General features: G+C 53.4%; 1 protein-coding gene across 3 annotated transcripts in view; it reads left to right on the top strand.

The window, feature by feature from the left end:
- The window catches only part of NEURL1B (neuralized E3 ubiquitin protein ligase 1B), a 44,509-nt gene that overhangs the window by 6,968 nt on the left and 14,693 nt on the right, over positions 1–22,848 (top strand). For 2 of the 3 annotated variants that reach the window (XM_021076639.1, XM_021076640.1), the window contains exon 2: positions 16,333–16,881. In XM_021076639.1, coding sequence (XP_020932298.1) covers positions 16,333–16,881 — 549 coding nt within the window. The remainder of the gene's footprint in view (positions 1–16,332; positions 16,882–22,848) is intronic. The other variant, XM_005674572.3, reaches the window with a different exon arrangement.

The following is a 22,848-nucleotide window of genomic DNA, read 5'->3' as shown; positions in this document are numbered from 1 at the left end:
GGAGGGGGAACAGGGGGTGTTGGGCAGAGGGAGGGGGAGCTACAGAGTTCTGGGGTCCCAGTACCAGTCGGGGTGGCAATAGGAGGTCAGGGTGCTGGGTGAGATAAGGTCAGAGGAAGAGGGGTTTCTCGCCAGCCAGCCTACAGTCAGGAGACGTAGCTTTCTCAGAGGCCACACTCCCCGCCGGGATGCTGGGCTGTTTGCTGGGCTGGGCTGCAAAAGACTGCGCAGAACGGGCTGTTTAATCTTCCCCGCGAACAAGAAGAGTCAGCTCTGCCCTCTTTTGGACCAAAGAGCCGTCTGGACTTGGTGGTGCTCTCGGAGGGCTTAAAATAGCAGCCCAGAAGCCAGGTGTGTGGTGAGGAAGCAGAGGGGGGAGGAGGGGGCCCGCGTGTGGTAGGTCGTGAGTGCCCATCCCCGGGGGTAGAGCCGAGTGGTTGGAGCTGCGACACGCCCGCCCCATGCCAGGTCCTTTAAGCCATCAGGACAAGCCTTCCAGAAGTAGCCTCCCACTTCCCAGATGAGGAAACTGAGCTCAGAGAGGTCTTGAGACCTGCCTTGGGTCAGGTGGCGAGGAAGGGACAGAGCAGAATGTCACCCCCCACCTGCCCAGCCCCCCAGCCCCTTCCCGCATCATCGTGGGCGGCTGCCTCCTGGGACCTCTTGGTGCTGCTGCCCTTTGTCCCTGTCCTGAGCTCCTGGCTCCCCCTCCCCACAAGCTGTCCTTCCTGCAGGCATAGCTTCTTACCATCCGTGTCCTGGGAGGCTGCATCACCTCTGTCCCCAGCTGCCAGCATGAAACTGCCCGAGAAAAGGTCCATCTCCCAACCCCATCCATTGCAACCCAGGCCTGGAGACTTTAAAAAGATGGAGGTGGCCTCCTGGAATCCTGCCCTGAGGAGAGGGGTGAACGGGAGCTCCACACCCCTTCCTTCTGTCCGACTAGGGCTCCCGATGTGTCTGCCTGGTCAAAAATAATGGCCCTTGCTTGGCCACCCCCTGCCCCTATTGGCAGGTGTCACCTTGTACCTACATCCTTTCCCTCGAGCCCAGGTGTTTGCAGGCTTATTCCCCACCCCCGCCACCCCCCAGAGCTCCAGGCAGCCCCTTCCGGTCTACTGGCAAGAGCAAGGGGCCAGGCTGAGAACGCTTTGTTGCCCTGCACCCAGGCTTGCCTGCAGACCCGGAGCGTCCTGTCCCCCTGCTGTGCTGTCATTATTAGCAGAGTTGGTCATAGCACGACGGGCTGGGGTCCTCCATCCTTCGGTCTGAGTCTCGACACTGCCCCTTATTATCCAGACAAACGGCTTGACCTTCTAAGCTGTGATTCCCTTTTCTGCAGGAAGGAGATAATGATGCTCCCGTAAAGCATCTGACAGATAGTGGGGGCTCACAGGGGGCACCTCTGAGGATTATGTGCTCCCGAGGCAAACAAGCCCCTGCTGAGCCTGGCACTCCCAAGGGAGACAGACACAAAAGAATAATAATAACCAGGAGCTAGTATCTCACAGCCAATCTGTGCCAGACACTGTTCCCAGTGGGTACCTGCATTTAGCCCTCAGGACAAGCCCTGTGAGAGAGCTACTATTTTTAGTCCCATATAACTGTGGAGAGAACAGAGAGGGAAAGTAACTTGCCTAAGGGCACACAGCTGGGGTAGTCCAACAGGATTCCCACTACAAGGAAGGGATATCGGTGCGGGATGGATGACTGGGAGGGAGGGCATTTCACATTCGCCCTGGAGGCCTTCATAGTATTGAGCAAAAACCCGTGAGCATTTAGACGTGTCTGGCAGATTTGTTTTCAGTTGCTCACCTGCTTCTGAGGTTGTTAGTCTCACATCCCCCTCTAGGGATGGCAGGGCGGGGGTGCTCTCCAAGTGGCTTATGGGTTCACTGTGTCAGCCCCAGCTGATCGTCCCCAAGTCTGATATGTAGATCTCCAACCTCCTTTCAAAGCCGGCTGGGGGCCGGCTGATGTCCTGAGGGTTTTCTGAAGAGCACATCAAGGGCCAGGTCAGCCCCAGCGGCCAAGGCCCCCGAGCAACCTACGGGGGACCCCTGGAACCTGAGAGCTGCCTTCAGATCTATGAGGCAGGGGAGCTGACTTGATGGGGAAGGGCACTGCAGAGCAAGCAGACTTGACCAGATGTGTGTGGACATCATGGGAGACTTCGATTCAGTCAAAGGAAGAACTTTCTAACTGTGGAAGCTAGCCAGAAGTGGAATGAGGGCAGGGAGGGGAGCAAGTGCCTTTGGCTGGAGTGGCACTAGTATTTAGCCCAATTTGGGACTTGACATGGACTTTGTAGAGGCAACTAGAGCTGCGGGAGGACTTGTCCATGAAGGTGCCTTTTTTGTTTGTTTGTTTAGGGCCACACCGCAGTGTATGGAAGTTCCCAGGCTAGGCGTCGAATCGGAGCTGCAGCTGCCGGCCTACACCACAGCCACAGCAATGCCAGATGTGAGCCTCGTCTGTGATCTACTCCACAGCTCATGGCAACGCCGGATCCTTAACCCACTGAGCGAGGCCAGGGATGAAAGCTGCGTGCTTGTGGATGCAGGTCAGGTTCGTCACCACTGAGCCACAACGGCAACTCCTTAAGGTGCATTTGACCCTGGGATCTTAGAGGAAGTGCTAGAAAGTGCTTATCTGCCGAACCCCTCAAGAACCCTTCGTAATCTTTCACTCGTATAATCCCCCTGCCAGTTCTGCATGCTGGGAGCTTTTAGCCTCATTTTATAGATCAGGAAACTATCGATCAGGCCAAGAAAGGTGAAGTCACCTACCCCCTCTTGGGTCTGTTTCCTCGCCCGTGACCTCCCAGCCTCAGCACTTTTTCACACGTAGCAGCAGGCCCTTCTGAGTGGGCTTCGTACCAGCCATTCTTAGACCTTCCTCCGCTTTTCCTCTCAGTCCTTCTCCTTCATTCTTCTTGTTAGCAGGACTCAGGGCAGCTCAGAGATGGCCTCTTGCCTCCCCTCTGGGCAGACGGGGGAAAGTTCTTTAATGAGTAAGCCAAGTGGGGCTATGGCGGGGCTGGGGGGTGTCTGGGGCAATACCAGCAGTTGGCAGAATGCCCGTGGCCATTAACGAGCGTGTTCTGTTTACCTCCTCAACGTGACACAATGTTCGTATCGCAATTACATCCCTTAGACACATGTTCCCTTTCCTTTTCCCCAAGGAGGATGGGTTTTTGAGATGGGTGGGCACACGCCTGCCCCGGGTCTCCAAAGCCAGGTCTGCCTAGTAACTTTCCACTCCGCAGGGGCTGATCTTCACCCCCCAGACGAGCTTTGCTTCCCCTCAAGGTTCTGGGTGATTCAAGGGCAGGAGCAGGGAGAACGGAATTTCCCCGTCTCTGGGGATGGTGCAGGCTTCATCCCCATAGTCAGGTCACTCAGGGGCTCTGTCTCCAGGACCAAAGCGTGCTCAGAATCACCACGCCCCGCCTCTCATTCGACCGATCGGGACACTGAGGACCAGAGCCTCGTGAAAGGGCACACAGATTACAGATGGGGGTCTTTGGCTGAATCCCAAGAGAGGTGGTGGAACGAGAGCCCTGGTTTTGGAGGCAGTCTTGTGTTCAAATCTCACTTCTAAATCTAAGCTGTGTGACCCTGGGCAAGTCACTTCCCCTCTCTGAACCTTCAGTTCTCGTCTGTAGGTAGGATGGGGATAATGATGGTACCTCCCTCTTGGGGTTGTGATGAGGAATAAATAGGAGGCTCCATGAGAAGTCTGAGCCTACTTAAGACGGGGACTCCATAAGGGCACGTGTCTCACCCTCTTTGCCAGAGGCGACTTTGCATTCCTTAAAGGCAAGTGATCTGTGCTCCTGCAATTGATGAAGGCGAGAGGAGCAGTAGGACCAAAGAGTCCTGTTGGGTTGTATCTCTCAAGTCCCTGGGATAGATTCCTAAGGCAACTGCTGGCTGGCTAGGGAAGCTATTCCCCGGAACGGTCAAGAGCATGCGTGGCCTTCGGATTCAGATCTAAGTGGGATCCTCACCCAGCTGTTTGCCTGCATCATGACCTTGGACCAGCCCCTTCTCATCTATGCCTGCTGTCCTCATCTGGGAAATGGGTTCATATGGCTCTAGAGAGACCCTCATAAGCCAACACCTCTCAGGTCATCAGAGCTTAGGATGTATGGAAAGGAGATGCTTCTTAGGGCTCCTGAGTTTGCATTTCCAATATGTATCCTTTACCTCGGGTCAGGGGGCAGAAGTCCACACAGGCTTTCTGCAGGCATCCTCAGACTATGCTTACCAGCTCTCGCGAGAACTCAGGCAATTGGAGGCCAAGCTGACAGAGGCAAGGGAAAGAGAAAGCTAGATCTTTGGAGAAGGAAGCAGAGTGGAAGGGACATCCTTGAGTCACTTCCCTGTGGGCTTCAAAGCCAAACATGGCAGGGAAGGACTCAACTTTCGTTGAGGACCTACTGTGTGCCAAGCATCATGCCCTGTTCCTTCCCTGTAGGGATAACTTCTTTGCTTTACCTGAGCACCCATAGCGTCTTCTTCCTAGCATGGGGGGCCCAGGCTGGTATGGGTTCTAATGCTAAGCCCACCACTTCCTGGCTGTGTGACCTGGGGCAGCTCTCCCAGCCTCTCTGAGCCTCTCTTCCTGGATAGCAGTTGCCTCCTTCAGCACTGTCAGGAGGATCGCAGGAAGTCCGGTGGGGGTTGGAGGGCCAGTCCCAGACTTTATACCACTACCACCCCTTCCCCAGGAGGAGATCTGCCTCTCTGAACATGCCCCGCCTCCAATTCCCTTTTCAGAACTTGGAGACGTTAGGCCCTGGGGCTCCATCTGCCCCCACCCCACTGTAATCTGTCACCGCTTTCCCTTTTTAGATGTTGCTTATTGTTCATCCCAAGTTCTGCCAACCCATGGCCTTTGAGTTGCTCAAAACAGGCTGATTGATGACATCCATTCCCACCCCAGCCCCTCCCTGAAACCAAGCCAGGGCCTCACCCCACCTCTTTCCCAGGAGGTGGCTGAAGCATCTTGTACATAGACTAGTTTTTTGTTGTTGTTGTTCTTTGTTTTTTTCTTGCAGATCAAGGGATAAGGAAGAGACTTTGGGGAGGAGGGAGGCATAAATTAGGAAGGATGCAACCATCAGGGTCAGAAAGGACCAGATTCAAAAATCTGGTCTGCTTACTACCCTCATAGGCTGGGCGGCCTCTGGCCAGGATGTCTGTCTCTCTGGGCCTCAGTTTCCTTGTGTGGAAGCCACCTGGTAGGGTGTGGTCATGAGTGAATGGGCCGTGTGATGAGCCCCTGGCACACACTGAAAGTGCCACAGAGGTGGGCTCCCACTCCTTGGGGCCAGCAAGCACTGCCCAGTCCTGGGGCTTGGGAAGAACGTTTCCTCAGTTCCAGAAGCAAGGGCAGCAATGTTCAAAGTGAATTTCCAGCACAGCTTTTGATCCTGAAAAGCAGGGCCCGTGGCTCTCTTGTTCCAAAAAGTCGGGACAGGGGCCCTTGCAGGTGCCCGCCTGGGGCCGAGGTTAGTGAACAGCCAGGCTTCTGGGCACCACCCAGGCTGGGGGAGTGGCTGCTCTTAGGACAAAGAGAAGGAGAAAACTGGCCGATCAGCTGGTTTATCAGCAGGCAGCTGCCACAAGCTGCCTGGAAGGAGAGGCAGGTGCCAAGGGGCAGGGCTGTGCCAGCCGTTGGAAGCAACGTTCGAAACCTGGGCTGGTTTTCCCACTCCTGCTAGGCTGGCTCATTTCGATAGGCAGGGACAAGAGGAACGGGCAGTTTCTTTGGGAAGACCCAGGCTGCGACTCTCATTCTTCAGAGCAATGACTCCTCAGGGCTTCCTTCTCGAGGACCTTAACTTCCTCTGCTCAGCCTTTAAGACCCTTTGTGCAAGTTCCCGTAGTGGCGCATCGGTTACAAATCCGACTAGCATCCATGAAGACATGGGTTCGATCTCTGGCCTCGCTCAGTGGGTTAAGGAGCCGGCATTGCCATGATCTGTGGTCTAGGTCACAGATGCGGCTTGGATCTGGCGTGGCTGTGGCTGTGGTGTAGGCCAGCAGCTACAACTCCGATTGGACCCCTAGCCTGGGAAACTCTATATGCCGCAGGTGCGGCCCTAAAAAGAAAAAAAAAAGAAAAGACCCTTTGTGATGCAGCTCCTGAGTCCCTCTGCAACCTCCCCTCTCCCTGGTACACTATTCCCGGCAGTTCCCCAAGAGCACTGAGCTCGTTCACGCCTCCGGGCCTTTGCCTATGCTCTTCCCCCTGCTTGAAACACAGTTCCCCATCCTTTATCATCTGCCCCCCTGCCCAGCCACGTCTTCCTCCGAATGCAGAGGGACCCCTCTGAGAGGCACCCCAGGGCCCCCCCTCCCTGCTGACCACCCTGGGCAGTCATGGTGTCTGTGTCCAGCCCCACTCCTGGTCTCCTAGCTCCAGAGGCAGGGACCGTGTGTGACTCTGCAGCCAGCACAGTGCTGGCACTGAGCAGATGCCTCGTGAATGTTAGATGAGGGAGCAAGGGATGTGCTCGAGAAGGAATGAGGGCACATCCCCCCACACACCAGCTGCAGCAGTGGGGCCCTAACCCTGGGAGCCGGCACCTTTGAAGTTGGAGTTTCCTGGGTCCCTTTATCAAAAAGAGGGGCCCAGCAGAGGGTCGGAGCCAGGTTGGGAATCCCGACTCTGTGGAACACACTCGGAGGGAGCATCGCCATGACCTCAGCCCCTGGGAACTCGGTGCATCATCCGAACCCACTTGAGCCAAGAGGGCTGCCACTTAGGCCTGGAAGGAGTGGGCTTTTCTCCCAACGAGCAGTGTCGCGTGACGTCCCCCGCACCCCACCCCGTCCCGGGCCCCACCCCTGGGGGCTCCTCGCAGCTGTTGACAGCAGCCGTGGGCCTTCCCAGCCGCGCTGCCGCTGCCCGGGGTTCTGTTTGCAAAGAATAGGAGCGGGGAGGAGCAGGGTGGCGGTTTCCAGCGTGCGCTGGCCCCTTTCCATCCTGGGTGCCGGCCGCCCAGGCCTCTGAAACAGAGATCAAAATCCCTAGGCTGGCGCCTGTCTCCTGGGTGCATGTCACTGCCCTGTTTGGCAGAGGTGAGGGAGGGTTGGTTATTTTGTTTCTAGCCCGCTTTCAAACCTACCAATAGAAAAGGTGCTCTCTGTTGCCAAAGGAGACTGATATCCTCGCCCTGCTTCGGGTGGCGGGCAGCCCTGCCAAATGCCAGCCTCGCCTGTTCCTCTCTAGAGCACACAACACGTACACATAGGCACGCAGGTGCACCCCGCTTCTTCCTGCCACTGCCGCTTGAACTAGAGACTTCTTCCTGGAGGCCCCAACATCTGGGGCTGGATGTTGGGTGGGTGCAGAAGCCCCTGACGGTGTACTTCGAATCGTGCCTGTGGAATGTGAGTGTGTTTCAGGGGAGAGAGGCTGGTACAGCTCTCATAACACTTAGCGAGACCCATGCCCCCCGCCCCCAAAGACCACAGCTGGGGCCTTGGAGAGGGGTTGGGGGGGTGCGGGTGGGGGGAAGGGCTGAGCCTGGCCCTTTCCTGCCACCACCCAGCTTTGCTGCCTTGGTTTCCTTATCTGGAAAATGAAGGCGGGGAGTTCCCATCGTGGCTCAGTGGAAATGAATCTGACTAGCATCCATGAAGACGCAGGTTCAATCCCTGGTCTCGCTCAGTGAGTTAAGGATCCGGTGTTGCCATGAGCTGTGGTGTGGGTTGCAAACGTGGCTTGGATCTGGTGTTGCTGTGCCTGTAGCGCAGGCCAGCGGCTACAGCTCTGATTCGACCCCTCCCCTGGGAATAAAGCAAAGGCCCGAGCCGGCAAGCGACCAGGGCTCAGTAAAAGGCCAGTTAAATCCTCTGCTGAGAGGGAGGGGACAGAATAGGCTGTCCTGGCAGTTGACAATTCCCTTTCCCGGTGGAGCGGAATCTGCTGAAAATTTCAGCCAGGATGCCATCTGCTGAATGCCAACACGCTGGGGGCCATCATCTCGGCGGCCAGAGAAACCCGAGCTGTTGCTTCCTGCCATCCTCCTGGCAGTAAATGCCATTTCCTTGGGCTCTTTTTAGATCAAAGGAAAGGCTGGGCTGGGGCGATGAGCGGGCATCATTCAGGGGGTGGTACAGTGCACATTTGAGACTTTGCTGGGATGGCTTAAAAATAGGTCTCTGTCCTTGGACACATAGGGAAAGCGATCCTGGCATTTTCAAGAGGAGTTTCTTGGCCAAGGTCGCCAGCCCCCCATGGGAGAACTGTTGCAGGATGTAGTCCCCAGACCCATAAATTAAAAAAAGAAATAAACCTTTTCTCATCAAAGGAACTAAATAAGGTAGCTAAAGAGAAGGGCCAAGGGTTAAATGAACACCTGCTATGTGCCACACGCTGTACCTGACACGTTGGCCTCGTTCGTCCTCACAGCAATCACGCAGGGTGGACATGACTCTTACTAGTTTTCTAGGTCTGGTTAGGAGGCCCAGAGAAGTTAGGCATGTACTGCAAGATCACACAGCTATGAATTGACAAAACCAGAACTTAAACCCTCATCTGTCTGGCTCCAAGCCTCGTCTCTTTTAACCCCCTCTCAAACTGAGATTTAGAAAATAAAAGCCTGGGAGTTCTCGTTGTGGCTCAGTGGGTTAAGAACCTGACTAGTATCCATGAGGATTTGGATTTGATTCCTGGCCTTGCTCAGTGAGTCAGGGATCTGGTGTTGCTGCCGGCTGAGGCGTAGGTTGCAGATGTGGCTCAGATCTGGCGTTGCCGTGGCTGTGGTGTAGGCCGGCAGCTACAGCTCCGCTTCGAGCCCTAGCCTGGGCACTTCCATGTGTTGCAGGTGCAGCCCTAAAAAGACAAGAAAAGAAACAGAAAAGAAAAGCATAGGAGAGATGGAGTGATATTCCCCGTAGGAATAGCCACCCCTGGAACAGCTCTGAGGCCCCCTGCCTTCCCGAAGGACTAGCCCAAGGCTGGCAGTGGCGACATTTGTTTAGCCAGAACAGAGTTCCATCCTCCCTAACTACCCACAGCTACTCCTCACCCACACCCTAAAATTTCTGCTCAGACATTTTCAAGTTGAGGCATTGCTTCCTTGACTAAACGCTGGGAGGACCCTCCCCTCTGGTCTAAGCGGGGGCTGCTCAGCCTTTGGATAATCACCGGGGGTGGGCCAGGACGGTCCCCACCCTCCTAGGCATGGGAAGGACCTGCAGAGGACTCCCCTTGGTCCCCACCTCCCCCTGCCTTGTTCTTTGGGTTCTTGGGCCCCTCACTGGCCGGAGACAGCCCCCACATAAGGCTTTGCATGAGAGAAAGTCTGGTCCCTGGCGTGTAGGGACCTCTTTGCAGCCCGAGGTTTTCTCAGGCACAGGGTGTCCATCTCAATCTAGTTCTGGCCCCAGCGTCCAGGAACCTCTGTGCCTGTGGACTCAGCCATTTGGGGGAACAGCTGACGTGATCACCAGGAGGGGAACGGCAGGGGACATTTTGGCCCTCGGTGGAATATTCTGCAGCCGCACATTATAAGCACAGCGAATACTCAGGAGCCACGTGGGGAGAAATGCTTTTTTGTGTCCTGTTGAGCTGGGAAAGAAAAGGCAGGAAGCACAATTGAATGTGTGCTCTGATTGCAATGCGGCTAGAAAAGGGACTCAGGGCTACTTCGCGCTTAGTCCTTCTCTGCTACTTCGGGAAGAAAGTGGAAACAGGAGGAAAGAGCCCTGGTCTGGGGTCAGCCAGAGCTGGGTTTCCATCACCCTGTAGCTGCAGGAAGTGTGCTTTTTCCTGGAAAATAGAGGAAATCATCCTGTAAGTGAAGATTTGTTTAGAGAATTAACTGTAACCATGAACCAAAAACATCCGCAGAAGACATGGCACCTGGCTGAGGGCCAGGGGGCCATGAGAAATGTCATGCAAGCGAAAGTGTGAATGTGGGGAAATGGGGTGGATTTTTCTCCTTCTTCTCAAACGTCCTGTACTGCGGCCACAGTGTTTATTGCAGTAATTGAAATGACAAAGTTCAGGTTTTCCACTGGCATCTGCAAGCTCGGATGTTCTGTGGAGGCCTCTGGAGTCCATGGCCAAGGTCGTCTGTTTCATGGAGCAGTCACTTGCCCTGAGCTGAGCTAAAAGCGGACGCTGGGGTCCAATTGCCTCTTGTTGTTCTTTTAACTGTTTTCCATGTGCGTAAATAGCACATCCTCTTAGAAGCTTTTTCACTCTGCTTTTCTTTATCTCACATCAGGACTCTGGCCTCAGAGGAGGTTTAAAAAGAGGGTTGGATCATATAGTCTGGATAACAAATATGTAAACTTCGCTTTCCTTGGCTGCCTTTTATCCTAACATATAGCTGGTTTTGCAGGCAACTTACTCTTACAGTAACAAAGCAGGGAGTTCCTGTCGTGGCACAGCGGAAATGAATCCAACTAGGAATCATGAGGTCGGGGGTTTGATCCCTGGCCTTGTTCAGGGAGTTAAGGATCCAGGGTTGTCGTGAGCTGTCGTGTAGGTTGCAGACGCAGCTTGGATCCAGCGTGGCTGTGCCTCTGGCGTAGGCCGGCAGCTACAGCTCTGACTCGACCCTTAGCCTGGGAGCCTCAATATGCCTCTGGTATGGCCCTAAGAGACAAAAAAAAAAAAAGAAAGTAAGAAAAAGAAAAAAGAAAAAGGCAGTATTTCTCCCCACACCAGCCTTCACTGAAATCACCAGGCCACGATGAAGGAACATTTGCTTAGGATTCCCAAGCCAGTTTTGTGAAGAAACTCTCTGATGGGGAGATAAGGTTGGACAAACAACAGAGATGGGAGGGGAGATAAAAAATAATCAATAAGGGTGGCTTGTGGTCTTTGGTGCTCAGAAGGGCTTTTGATCTGTGGTCCTATTTAATGTTTCCTGGAGGGTTTGCCAGCTGCAGGGACCTTGGAGAGAACCCGGCCTTTTGGACACGGGAGGGAGCTGCCACCCAGAGCCGGGTGGCTGGTACAGGGCCCTAGCTGGGGAGAACGCGGGTCTGCCGTCCTGGGCAGCCTCTCCTGATGGTTTACACCCGGATGGCATCTCCCCCACTCATTTGATTTTTGTCCTGCTAGTTTTGCTCTCCAGGGAGCCCTTGCTCATATCCTTGCGGTTCTGGAGATGGCCCGCAGCCTGGCTCAGCCGGAAGCCCCTCGTGGCTCCCTCTCCCCTATGCTGTGCGTGCTGAGCCTCTCGGGCTGGCATTCAGGGCCTTCCGGTCTAGTCCCTGTGACATCAGCAGCAGCCCCCTCGTCCCTCACCCCCGTGAGACAGTGGCTGCCCAAGCTCAGACGCCCTCTGCCACACCTGCCATGGTCATTTCTCTCCCCAAGTCCAGCTTCCCACACCTCTGCCCCTAGTGTTCCCTCTGCCTGGAGTGTTCCCTCTCCTGCCTGAAGACCTGACTCTGTGGGCATCCCTCCCACCCCCCAGCCTCTAATTGAGTCTGGGGTCTCCTCTGGGTCTAATAGCCACCCCCCCAACCCCCCCCCCCCCCCCACTGATGGCTAATGGGGTCTTTGCTGGTGTTGTCGGTCCGTGTAGTTGATGTTGTCCATCTGTGTGTCTTCTCCACGGAGAGGCTCAGATCGCCACAAGGGCAGGACTGTAGGATCCCCTGTGGACCCTCAGTGCTTCGCACCAGCAGATGCATCTGCAGGAAAGATGGATGGATGGACAGATGGATGCGTGGACGGACAAATGGATACACGGATGGGTGAACAAATGAATGGATGGATGGATGCAGGATGGATGGACAGATGGATACTGGGACGGATGGATGGATGGATGAATGATAGATGATTGGATGGATGGATGGCTAAAGGATGGAGTGCACATTTTGCTGGATGCCTTCCAACAGCCCAGTGCAGGGCAGGCCCCCCTCTCCTACATCAGGGGTCCCTTCTTTCATCCTGTGTTGATTCCTACAGGGCAGAGAGAACATAGTGAAATAACTAAAATGGTGGGATGGAGGCCCCCCAGACCTGGCTTCATTTGCAGCTCTGCCTTTAGCCAAGCCAGCTGTGTGACTTTGGACAAGTCACTCAACCTCTCTGAAACGCTGTATTCATTTGCGAGTTGGGGACGATAGTAGTCCTATCTCAAAGGGTTACTATAAGGAGTAAATGAGGTAATGCCTGGCAAGTAACCAGGCCAGCGTTGGCGTCCCATACCCTGTTCCTGATGCATGATGACTATCATTCAGGATGGTTTTGTATCGGAAATCTAGCCCAACCTGGCTTATAAGCAGACGAGGGCTCCCCTACCTGAAAAGTTTACAGTGATCTGATTGGCTGCACCTGGGTCACACTCCAGTTTCTAGAGTTAAGATGAGATCAGCCCACTAGTTGGGGGCAAGCTGGCTCTCCACAGGTGCATCGGGGCACAGGAACAAGAAAAGGAGGAATGGGTGTTGCTGGGCAGGTCAGAGCAGGGTGTGCCCATGGGGCTAACTGCTGTGGGAGCTACAGAAAACTAGAGTCCTTTTTCATGATGGCCCAGGGCCTGTGGGAGATGGTGCATGGCCAGGGCTCCCCTGGGGTAGGGGTGACCTCTGACACTCTCCCTCCCTGCGTCAGAGGTGGTCAGGCCAGAAGAAACAGGTTCCTGCCCAGAGCCTAAGTGACCTTGAACTTGAGCAGGTCCTCTCCCTCTGGAGACCCATGTTTCCATCTGCAAAATGACCTTATTCGAGGAGGTGCTCTCTGAGGTCTGCTCCAGCACTGACCATAAGAAAGGCAGCAGCACGCATGTCCACGTGCCCGGTGTGTGCCAGGCCCTTGCTGGGCACAGGGGAGACACAGGTGAAATGGACAAGCCCCTGCTCTCCGGGCTCCATCCGGGTATCTCTCAACCCTTTCGTACCACCTACCTCTCTGCCTTCCCTTTGAGGAGCTGTTACAGAACCAAAAGATCTTTTAAACATTTTTGCATTTCAAAAATATAGTTTAAATTATATTTGTCATATATAGTTCAAACATCCAAAGCAAATACAGTCTTTCTTCAGTATCCTGGGGGCAGGGGATCTGTTCCAGGATCCCACACAGATACCAGAATCCTCAGATGCTCAAGTTTCTTGTATAAAATGATGCAGTATTTGCATATAACCTACACATATCCTCCTTTATATTTTAAATCAGCTCTAGATTACTTAATACCTAATACAATGTAAATGCTATGTAAATAGTTGTAAATACAATGTAAATGCTATGTAAATAGTTGCCAGGTCACAGCAAATTCAAGTTTTGATTTGGGGAACTTTCTGGAATCTTTTTTCCCCCAAATATTTTCAATCTGTGGTTAATTGAATCCCCTGACACAGAACCCGAAAACACAGAGGGGGACTATGTACTGAATGTTTTTTATTTCTCTCATTAAGAACTAAAACCGGAGTTCCCGCTGTGGCGCAGCGGAAATGAATCCGACTAGGAACCATGAGGTTGCGGGGGTTGTGTGGGGATCCGGCTTGCGTGAGCTGTGGTGGTGAGAGTGGGATCCGGTGCTGTGGCTTGGCGTAGGCGGTGGCTAGCCGATTCACCCTAGCTGGAACTCCTATGCTGTGGAGCGAAGAATAGCAAAAAAAAAAAAAAAGACAAAAGACAAAAAAAAAAAGAATAAACCTCAGGATTCCATGTGGGCAGTGGTACGAATCCGACTAGGAACCATGAGGTTGCGGGTTCGATCCCTGGCTTCACTCAGTGGATTAAGGATCCGGCTTTGCCGTGAGCTGTGGTGTAGGTTACAGACGCAGCTCAGATCCTGCATTGCTGTGGCTGTGGCTGTGGCTGGTGGCTATAGTTCCAGTTCCATCCCTAGCCTGGGAACCTCCGTATGCCACGAGTGTGACCCTAAAAAAAAGCAAAAAAAAGAACTAAAACCTCCAAATCTACCTTCCAAAGATATTCAGAATCAGACCCCTTCAGACCACCGTTACCCATACCTGCCCCCTCCCAGTCTGAGTCACCATCGTCTCAGCCTTGTCTTAGCCCCCAGCTCCCCTGCCCACCCCCCTGGCCAGCAGTCCACTCTCCACACAAGGGCCTGAGCATTCCTGCCACTCCTTTGCTCTAAACCTCCAATAGTGTCCCATCTCGCTCAGAGCAAAATGATTACAGAAAAAACAAACCACAACCGCAGGACCTCCTCCCCAGCCCCCACTGCTCCAGCTCTTCTCTCATCTCCTGCCGCTCCTGACACTGGCTGATGCCATCCAGCCCCACCAGCACATTCCCACCTCAGGGCCTTTGCACTTGCTGTTAACTCCTGCCTGGACTCCTCTTCCCTCCTTCAAGCCTCTGCTCAAAGGTCATTCATCAAGAAGCCCTCCCTGAACATTCTGTCTAAGATAACCCTCCTTTCTGCCCCCTCCCTTGACTGCATCCCTCCAGGCAGAGGATGTTTTATTTATTGCCTGACTTCGCCCCCCTAGAATGTCAGCTCCATCCTAGTGAGAACCTTATCCTCCCCCCTGGAATGTCAGCTCCATCCCAGTGAGAACCTTATTGATCTTGGTGGCGGCTGTGTTTCCGGTACCTGACACACAGTCTGGCCTATACTGAGTGCTCGCTAAACATTTGTTGAATGACTGAATAAAGTCCCTTAACTTTTTTTTTTCTCATTTATTCTTTTTTTTTTTTTTTTTCTTTCTTTCTAGGGCCACAGCTGCAGCACTTGGATGTTCCCAGGCTAGGGGTCCAATCGGAGCTATAGCTGCCGGCCACAGCCACAGTCACAGTCACAGCCACAGCAACACCAGATCTGAGCCACATCTGCGACTACACCATAGCTCATGGCAATACCGGATCCTTAACCCACTGAGCTGAGGCCAGGGATAGAACCCACATCCTCCCAAATGCTAGTTGGGTTCGTTACCACTGAGCCACAATGGGAACTCCCTTTCTTAGTTATTCTGGGCTTTATTCCTTGTGTTCTGTTTTCTGTGGGTCCATGGCTTCTGTGGGAGGGGTCTCCCAGCTTCCCAGCATGAATTCCTACCTCAGCAACAGGGGCTTGCTTCCCCTGGGGCCTGGGGAGGGGAGCCACGGCATGCCTGCCTCGTCTTTGCTTTCCCCCTTCATTTTCTCCTATCCTCGCTTCCATTAGCCTCAGTGTTCAGGGACCCCCACCATGCGCCTAAAGCACAGTGAACCCCATGGCTGGCGTGGGAAGCGTGGTCCTGCAGGGGCCTCTCACTCCCTGGGGTCGCCATTCTACAGGCCATTGTGAGCCAGGGGCTGTCTGTGATCTGTGAGCCTTTGCCATGAAAACTGTACTCAGCTGCTGCTGTGAGTGAGCAGCAGAGACTCTGCAGTAATTACCCACCCGGCCTCCTTCTGGGCTGCCAGAGCCTCCCAGGAACTGCCCCTGGATGCGCAAGGAGAGGTGGGAAGGATGCGGTCCCCACTTCCAGACCTGGCCCCGTGTGTGGCCAGCGGCCGGCTCCTTTGAAAGGAGACTGTCCCAAGATTCTCCAGGTCCTTCAGGGCAAAATTCTCATAGAAATGAATTATGAAAGGTGTATGCTCTAGAAAAGCCATCCGTGTTTAGAAAGAACACTTTCGTTTTCTATGGGTAAAGGTGAAATCAGAGTCCTGATTCTGGGGGGGGGGGGTCAGAATTCCAGCTGGAGTTTCCTCTGGAACCTCAGTATTATGATCCTGTTATTAATTGCCTGTGAGGCACATACTGTGCCAGGCAGTATTCTAGGAACTTTATCCACACGGGTTTTTTTTAGCAGCAAGGTGAGCTAGGCAATGTCCCCATTATACAAGGCAAGGAAACAGGCTAGAGAAGAGACAGGGTCTGCCGCCTGTTACACAGCCAGGAAGGGCCAGAGTGCACTGAAATCGCCTTGCTTTTTCATAAAAATTACACAGAGCAAAGCAACCGAAGACCCCTCACCATGACTCCCCAAGAATCCAAGGCCCTTGTTGCCTTTAAGGGCCTTTGCAGCTCAGAAGTGGCTTTTGGAGGAAGCCTCTAGATGTGAGCAGTTGGATGGGGACGGATAAGTCAGTTGACCCCAGTCTGGCCGTTGTGACAAGTTCAGTGGTGTTGGCCTGTCTGGGAGTGAAAGAGCTTGGAACAGTACTTCACTGGACGGGGACACACACACACACACACACACAAAGCCTCACACTTTGCTCATCTGCGAAGTGGGGATCGTGACTTTGCCGTGGCAACCTTGGGCTAGAACTTTCTCGGTGACTGATCTCATTAAGATGGAATTTTAAAATGGAAATGATTATTCAAAGACAAATCGGGGCTGCAGAGTTGCGAGGGGGCCTAACCCTCCTGCCTGTCTCTTCCAGCAGACACAAGCCCTCCTGCGCGCCTCCTGGCCACCCGGCCTTGCTGCGGCCCCGGCCCAGAGCGGCGCCCGGTCCTGGGCGAAGCACCGCGCTTCCACGCGCAGGCCAAAGGCAAGAACGTGCGGCTGGATGGCCACTCGCGCCGGGCCACGCGACGCAACAGCTTCTGCAATGGGGTCACGTTCACGCAGCGGCCCATCCGGCTGTACGAGCAGGTGCGGTTGCGCCTGGTGGCCGTGCGCCCGGGCTGGAGCGGCGCGCTGCGCTTCGGGTTCACGGCGCATGACCCGTCGCTCATGAGCGCCCAGGACATCCCCAAGTACGCCTGCCCCGACCTCGTCACACGGCCCGGCTACTGGGCCAAGGCGCTGCCGGAGAACCTGGCGCTGCGCGACACGGTGCTGGCCTACTGGGCGGACCGCCACGGCCGCGTCTTCTACAGCGTCAACGACGGCGAGCCGGTGCTCTTCCACTGCGGCGTGGCCGTGGGCGGCCCGCTCTGGGCGCTCATCGACGTCTATGGCATCACCGACGAGGTGCAGCTCCTCGGTAGGTCGCGGTCCCTGCAGGAAGGGGAATAGGGTGGCGTCAGGCAGTAGGTCCCGGGGCCCTTGGATGAGTATCTAACATTCTCCGATACGGGGGGCTCATTTTGCCAGGGGTCGTCTAAGCAGTTGACACACTTCAAGTCATTTATTTCTTGCGACAAAAGGCCACCTCTGTTTTCCGATGAGAAAACTGAGGTTCAGAGAGGTTAAAGGACTTGCCTTGCAAAGGCAGGATTGGAACCCTCGGGGTCTGGCCCGGGTTCATTCACTTGCTCATTCACGCCTTTCATCCATTCCTGTGCTCATTTCTTCCTTCCTTTGTTCACTTGCTCACTCATTCATAGATTCACTCATTTGCACATGTATTTATTCATTAGCTCATTCATTCACTCACAGTCCACTTACTCAGCAATCAAACATATGCCCTAATCCTCTCCTAGCTACCCTGCCCAGGCAGCGAGCAATCACAAGCATCATATCAAGGTCCATGGTTAAGGGCTCAGGGTCCACTGGGTAGGCAGGCAGAGAGTGTGACTCGGGCTCCAACAGAGAAGACAGCCACTAATGCTGAAATTCTGGTCTCGTAAGAACTCATGGGGGTAGAAGTCTGCTGCTCTTATCTTAAGACCCTATTGCTTTCTGTCTGTCTCTGTCTCTCTCTCTCTCTTTAGACTTTTTTCTAACTGAGGTACAATTCACATACCAGAAAAGTACCATTTTTTAAAGTGTAGAGTCCAGTGGCATTCAGTTGGCAGCCATCACTTCTATCCAGTTCCAAAATATTTTCTTCACCCCAAAGGGAGATCCGATACCCATTACGCTGTCACTTCCCATTCTCCCCTCCCCCCAGCCCCTGGCAACCACTGACCCGCTTTCTGTTTGGACCTTAGCTCTTGAACTCACAGGTTGCGCCTGAGCCAACCCAGCCTCCATTTCTGGGGTGGGGGTGGTGGTGAAAGGAGCTCAGGTTTCTCAGGGGACATATCCCTATGTGTCATTTACCTGCGGTGACTGCCCAGATCTCAAGTTTGAGTTTTGACACATGTATACCCCTGTCTATTGCCCAGGAAAGTTCCTGCCTGCCCTTCTAAGACAGCCCTGTTCTGATTTTTCACCTTAGATCATTGTGCCTCTTGTTGAACTATATGGAATCAAACAGTATGTGCATTCACGTCTGGCTCCTTAATCTCTGCACAAGAGCTTTGCGATTCCATCCAAGCTGTTGCCGTGTGTATCAGAAATTTGTTCCTTTTTCATTGCTCAGGCGTATTCCATGATCTGGATGTACCACAGTTTGTATTTTAGAATGTCTGGGCCCTTTCTGATCTTTCGGCCCTGCATCTGGAGGGGAAACTCTGGCCCCGGCCCTTGCCCACCACCCACATCATCGGGAGTGGAGGGAAGATGCATGCATCCAGGCTCCCCCGCTCTCCAGAAGAAGAAAGGCAGCAGAATTTCTGAGCAGTTAGGAGCAGAGAGTTGGGAGTTGTACAGACCTCTGCTCCACACCTGGCTCTCCACTCGCCAGCTGTGTGGCCTTGGCCAGGTGACTGAACCTCTCTGTGCCTCAGTTTCTTCATCTATAAAATGAGTTAGCACCCACCTCATGGGATTCTTGGCAGGGGGGCGGGAGACAGGAGATAGTACATGAAAGGGATGTGGCACAGCGCCTGGTACATAAAAGGCGCTCAAGAAATAACAGCAAAGAAGCATCTTGTCCGCTTGCACGTGGGCCAAAGCACGGGTCTGCAGTCCCAGCTGAGGCAGACCAAATGATGAAGAGCTACCCACCCTCCAAGCTAGGGCCTTACTTGGGCATTTTAACCGTGTTCTCCCACGCTCTTTTCCATGGAAGGCTTGGAGTTTCACCTCCAGGAAATGTGGGCTTCTAAAACCTCCTTGAGATCCCCTGTCCGTCTGTTTTGGAGGTCTTTCTTCCTGCAGAGCAGGAAAACAATCACGCCTCATTCACCTGCTCCCTCGGACAGCCCACGTCTCAGGGTAACAGCCGAGAAATCACAGCCACTCCATAATCAGCACCAGTGGATAGGATGTCTTTTTTTAAATGCAAATTGGAAGCAGCCTTTGATGAGGGAATGAGACTGAACAAACACGCAAGGAGCCACGGGCTCTTGCCCCCATTTGTTCACTTGTTCATTGAAGGAGCCTTTATGGAGCCCCTCCAGCATCCCACGCCCCCTGGAGGGAAGGAGCGAGCCCCCTAGAACGTCAGGGGCAGGTGGCAGACACGAGCCTCAGTTTCCACCTCTGCACGTAGTGCCTGCGAGGTGCTGGGTGCCTGGGAGCACCCAGCACGATGTTCGCAAATCCATGCAGAAGGGCAAATGAGATGAGAAGGAATATCATCTCTGGGCGATGGGGTCGGAGGTGAGTTTCACTTCCTTCTTTAAACCTCTATGAGTTATCTTTTTTAATATATATGTAGAGCGCTTATATTACTTTTACAATCGGAAAGGGCAATAACATTATTTTCCTTTCCGAAGGTTATATGAGATAATGGAGAAGTTACCGACATGCGGTCAAAGCTCAGGAAATATTTCCTTCCCAGGGAAAGACTATATTGACATTGGTTACAGCTGGGTAAAGGGACGAGGGGTGGTGTTTTTTTTTTCTTTCAGCCCCTCCCAAGTTATCAGCAAAGATTTATAATCAGAAAAAAAAGTATAATAAAAACAAGAAGAAATCCAAACAGACATGATTTTGTATGGTTTGAGTCCAGTAATCAGGACTCCGCTGTTGCCAGCACAACGCAAGAACCCCAGGAACCCCACCATAAATGGGGTCCCTCCCCCTCCCCCCAATTCCTGGAAGAACTGGGCTTCGGAGGGGGGCATCCACCATATGAAGTGGATAAATAAAAAGTAGCCGGGAGGTCCCCTATGGTGTAGCAGGTTAAATCTGGTGCAGTCACTGCAGCAGCTTGGGTCCCTGCTGTGGTGCAGGTTCGATTCCGGGCCCAGAAACTCCCCCATGCCGGAAGCACAACTGGAAAAAAAAAAAAAAAAAAAAGGCAGGTGGAGTTCCCTCTGGCCTCCTTTTCCTCCCAAGGAACAAGGAGGTCCTATAGTTCCTTGAGAGGGTCTCAGCTGTGAAACTCCAGAATAGGGACCCCTCAGCCCTCCCTCACCTCTCTCAGACCCACTGGATAGAGCCTCAGCTCCAGCAGGCTAAGGCAGCATCGGGGTGAGATTGTCAGGTTCGGGATGCCCAGTCACATTTGCCTTTCAGAAAAATGATGAATGCCGTCTTTAGTACAAGCACACCCCCTGCAGGTTTGGGACCATACTTATGAAGGAATCTGCTGGTTATCTGAAACTCAAAAGTAACTTTGCATCCTGTGTTTTATCTGGCAGCCCTCCTCTGGGAAGTGTCCTCCCCTTCTGGTGGGGCAGGGTGTGCTGTATTTGCCCTGGAACCTGAGCCAAAATGAGGTCTCAGAAATAAAAAGGGGTTCATAGGTCTTGTGCATTTCTTTTACCTGATGGAGCTGTGCTTTCAGCTCAGCATCCTCCTGCAAGAGGGTCCAGCTGCAGCAGAGGCACTGCCTCTCTGTGCCAGACCCTGGGGTGTCCCCTCTTGTGACACTCAGTCCTTCCTCGAGATAGGGTGACTTTGAAATCGCCCCCTTTAGATAAAGAATCCAGGGCTCGAGAAGGGAAGTGACTTGCCTGTGAGTGGCAGAACCAGGATTAGAACCTGGTGCGTCTCCCTATAGTTTGGTGGTTCCCAGCTGTGGTTGCACATGGAGGTCACCTGGTGGGGTGGGGGGGGCTCTGAAAACCCCACTCCCCAGACTGCACCCAGACCAATTAGATCAGAACCTCGGGGTGGCTCCCAGGCATCTGGACTTGTCCAGGCTCCTCGAATGATCCCAGGGCACAACCAGGATTGTGATTGGGCTGATCCTCTTCGCAGGGGGGCCTGTCCCTCCTCCCTGCCGGGTGCCAGCTGAGTTCTTCAGACCTCTGAGTTCAGGGCACAGTATCATCACTAGACATCGTAGCCACTTCTCTTGTTTGATTCTCTGCTTCATCTCCAATCCCCGCTCCCATTCACGCCTTCCCCTGCCCAGAGAGGCGCCACTCTGTGTTTGGCATAGCCCTTGCGCATGTGCGTATCTTTAAAAATATGAGTCCCCCAGTGGCCTGGGGGTTAAGGATCTGGTGTTGTCACTGTTGTGGTGCCAGTCGCTGATGTGGCATGGGTTTGATCCTTGGCCCAGGAACTTCTTGCATGCTGTGGGTGTGGCCAAAAATGTAGTTGTATATGTTCTGTGTGTATAGATGGATGACATTGTGCTTAGGCTCTAATTCTGTTTTTCTTTTTTCATCTGCCCCATTTTCAGATTTCTCTGTGTCTGTCCATCTGGGTCCTGGTTTCCTAATGCTCCCCACTTGGGTGGATACCGGGGTTGCTCCCATGCCAACTGCCCTGCTAGAGACATTGCTCCACAGGGCAGCCTGTGGCTGCTAGTTTACTGTTCTCTGAGGCACCGACCAGGATGAGCTTATGGGAACCCAGAGTGGTCCATCCTGGAGCCTCTGATTTTTCTGGTGCTCCTCTGGGCCAAAGAGAAGTTACTTTCTGCTGAATTTAGCAGCTCCTGGACCCAGGAGGGGAAGGTTCAGCTGGGTCATGCACACTCATCTCCCGTCTCCTGGCTCCCTTTTCTCTGAGGAAGCCCCTTCCTAGGGCTCTGGGGTTCAGGCCCCATGCTGTCCTGAGGCAGCCCCATCCCTCTTCCAGGCAGCTCAGTGTCAAGACTTTGTTATCCTTCCTCTGACCAGTGGTAGAAAGCTGGTCAGGCCGAACAAGCAATGCCAGCCCAAGGCCGTGGCATTGCAGGCCACGCTGCCAGAAATCTTTGGTTGCAAGTGACGGAAACCAGTCACTCAAGCAAAAAAAAAAAGGAAAAAAAAAGGGAATTAATGTCTCCTATGACTGAAAATTCCAGGTAATAGCTACGTGAAAGCCTGGCTTGATGCAGCGGCCCAAGGCACAGCACCCAGAATATTGGCCTGCCTTTATTTCATGTTCCACTGTAGTTTTTATTGGCTCTCCCTCTAGCGGGGGGCAAGGCCACCAGCAGCTCCAGTCCCATGTTCCACCAATGTAATAAATCTAGCAGGAGAACTGCTTTCTCACAAAGTCTAGCCTTAATCTGGAGTTCCCGTCCTGGCTCAGTGGAAACAAACTAGCATCCATGAAGACACAGGTTTGATCCCTGGCCTCGCTTAGTGGGTTAAGGATCTGGTGTTGCCATGAGCTGTGGTGTAGGTTGCAGATGTGGCTTGGATCTGGCTTTGCTGTGGCTGTGGCATAGGGGGGTGGCTACAGCTCTGACTCAACCCCTAGCCTGGGAAGCTCCACATGCCATGAGTGCAGCCCTAAAAAGACATACATACATACATACATACATACATACATAGAATCTCAAAATCCAGCCTTGTTGATCTCCATGGCCAGGGGGACAGGACAGAGTGACTAGCCTGGTTAAGGCTCCTGCCTCGACATAATGAGGTCAGGGTGGGTGGTCTCTTCAAAAGGAAAGCTGGGTTTTAGGACCAGAAGAAGGGGTGAGATGATAGGAAGCAAGCAACCCCAGCTCTCCAAAGGCTTTGTAAGGGAGGCATTTACCCACCTTGAAGATGAGCCTGTGCTTTAATTTACTAGACCTACTGTGTGCCAGGCACCATACTGAGGGCTTTACCTGGGTGATGTCTTCTAGTCCTCATAAGAACCACATGAGGCAGGAAATAGTGTCGACCCCATCTGCAGACCCGGCTTGGATGGATAACTTGGCCAAGGTCACCTAACAGTCAGCAGTGCTAGAGTCAGTATTTGTTCACTAGTGTTATGAGCAAACTGTGTGATAAAGACGTGGACTTGGAGATTGAAATCAGGGCTCACAGGTCTGAGTGCACCACTCCATCTGCACACAAGGACA

The sequence above is a fragment of the Sus scrofa genome, chromosome 16 (assembly GCF_000003025.6).
Source record: "Sus scrofa isolate TJ Tabasco breed Duroc chromosome 16, Sscrofa11.1, whole genome shotgun sequence".
NCBI classification, from domain to species: domain Eukaryota; kingdom Metazoa; phylum Chordata; class Mammalia; order Artiodactyla; family Suidae; genus Sus; species Sus scrofa.
This window is presented reverse-complemented; position numbering and strand designations above follow the sequence as displayed.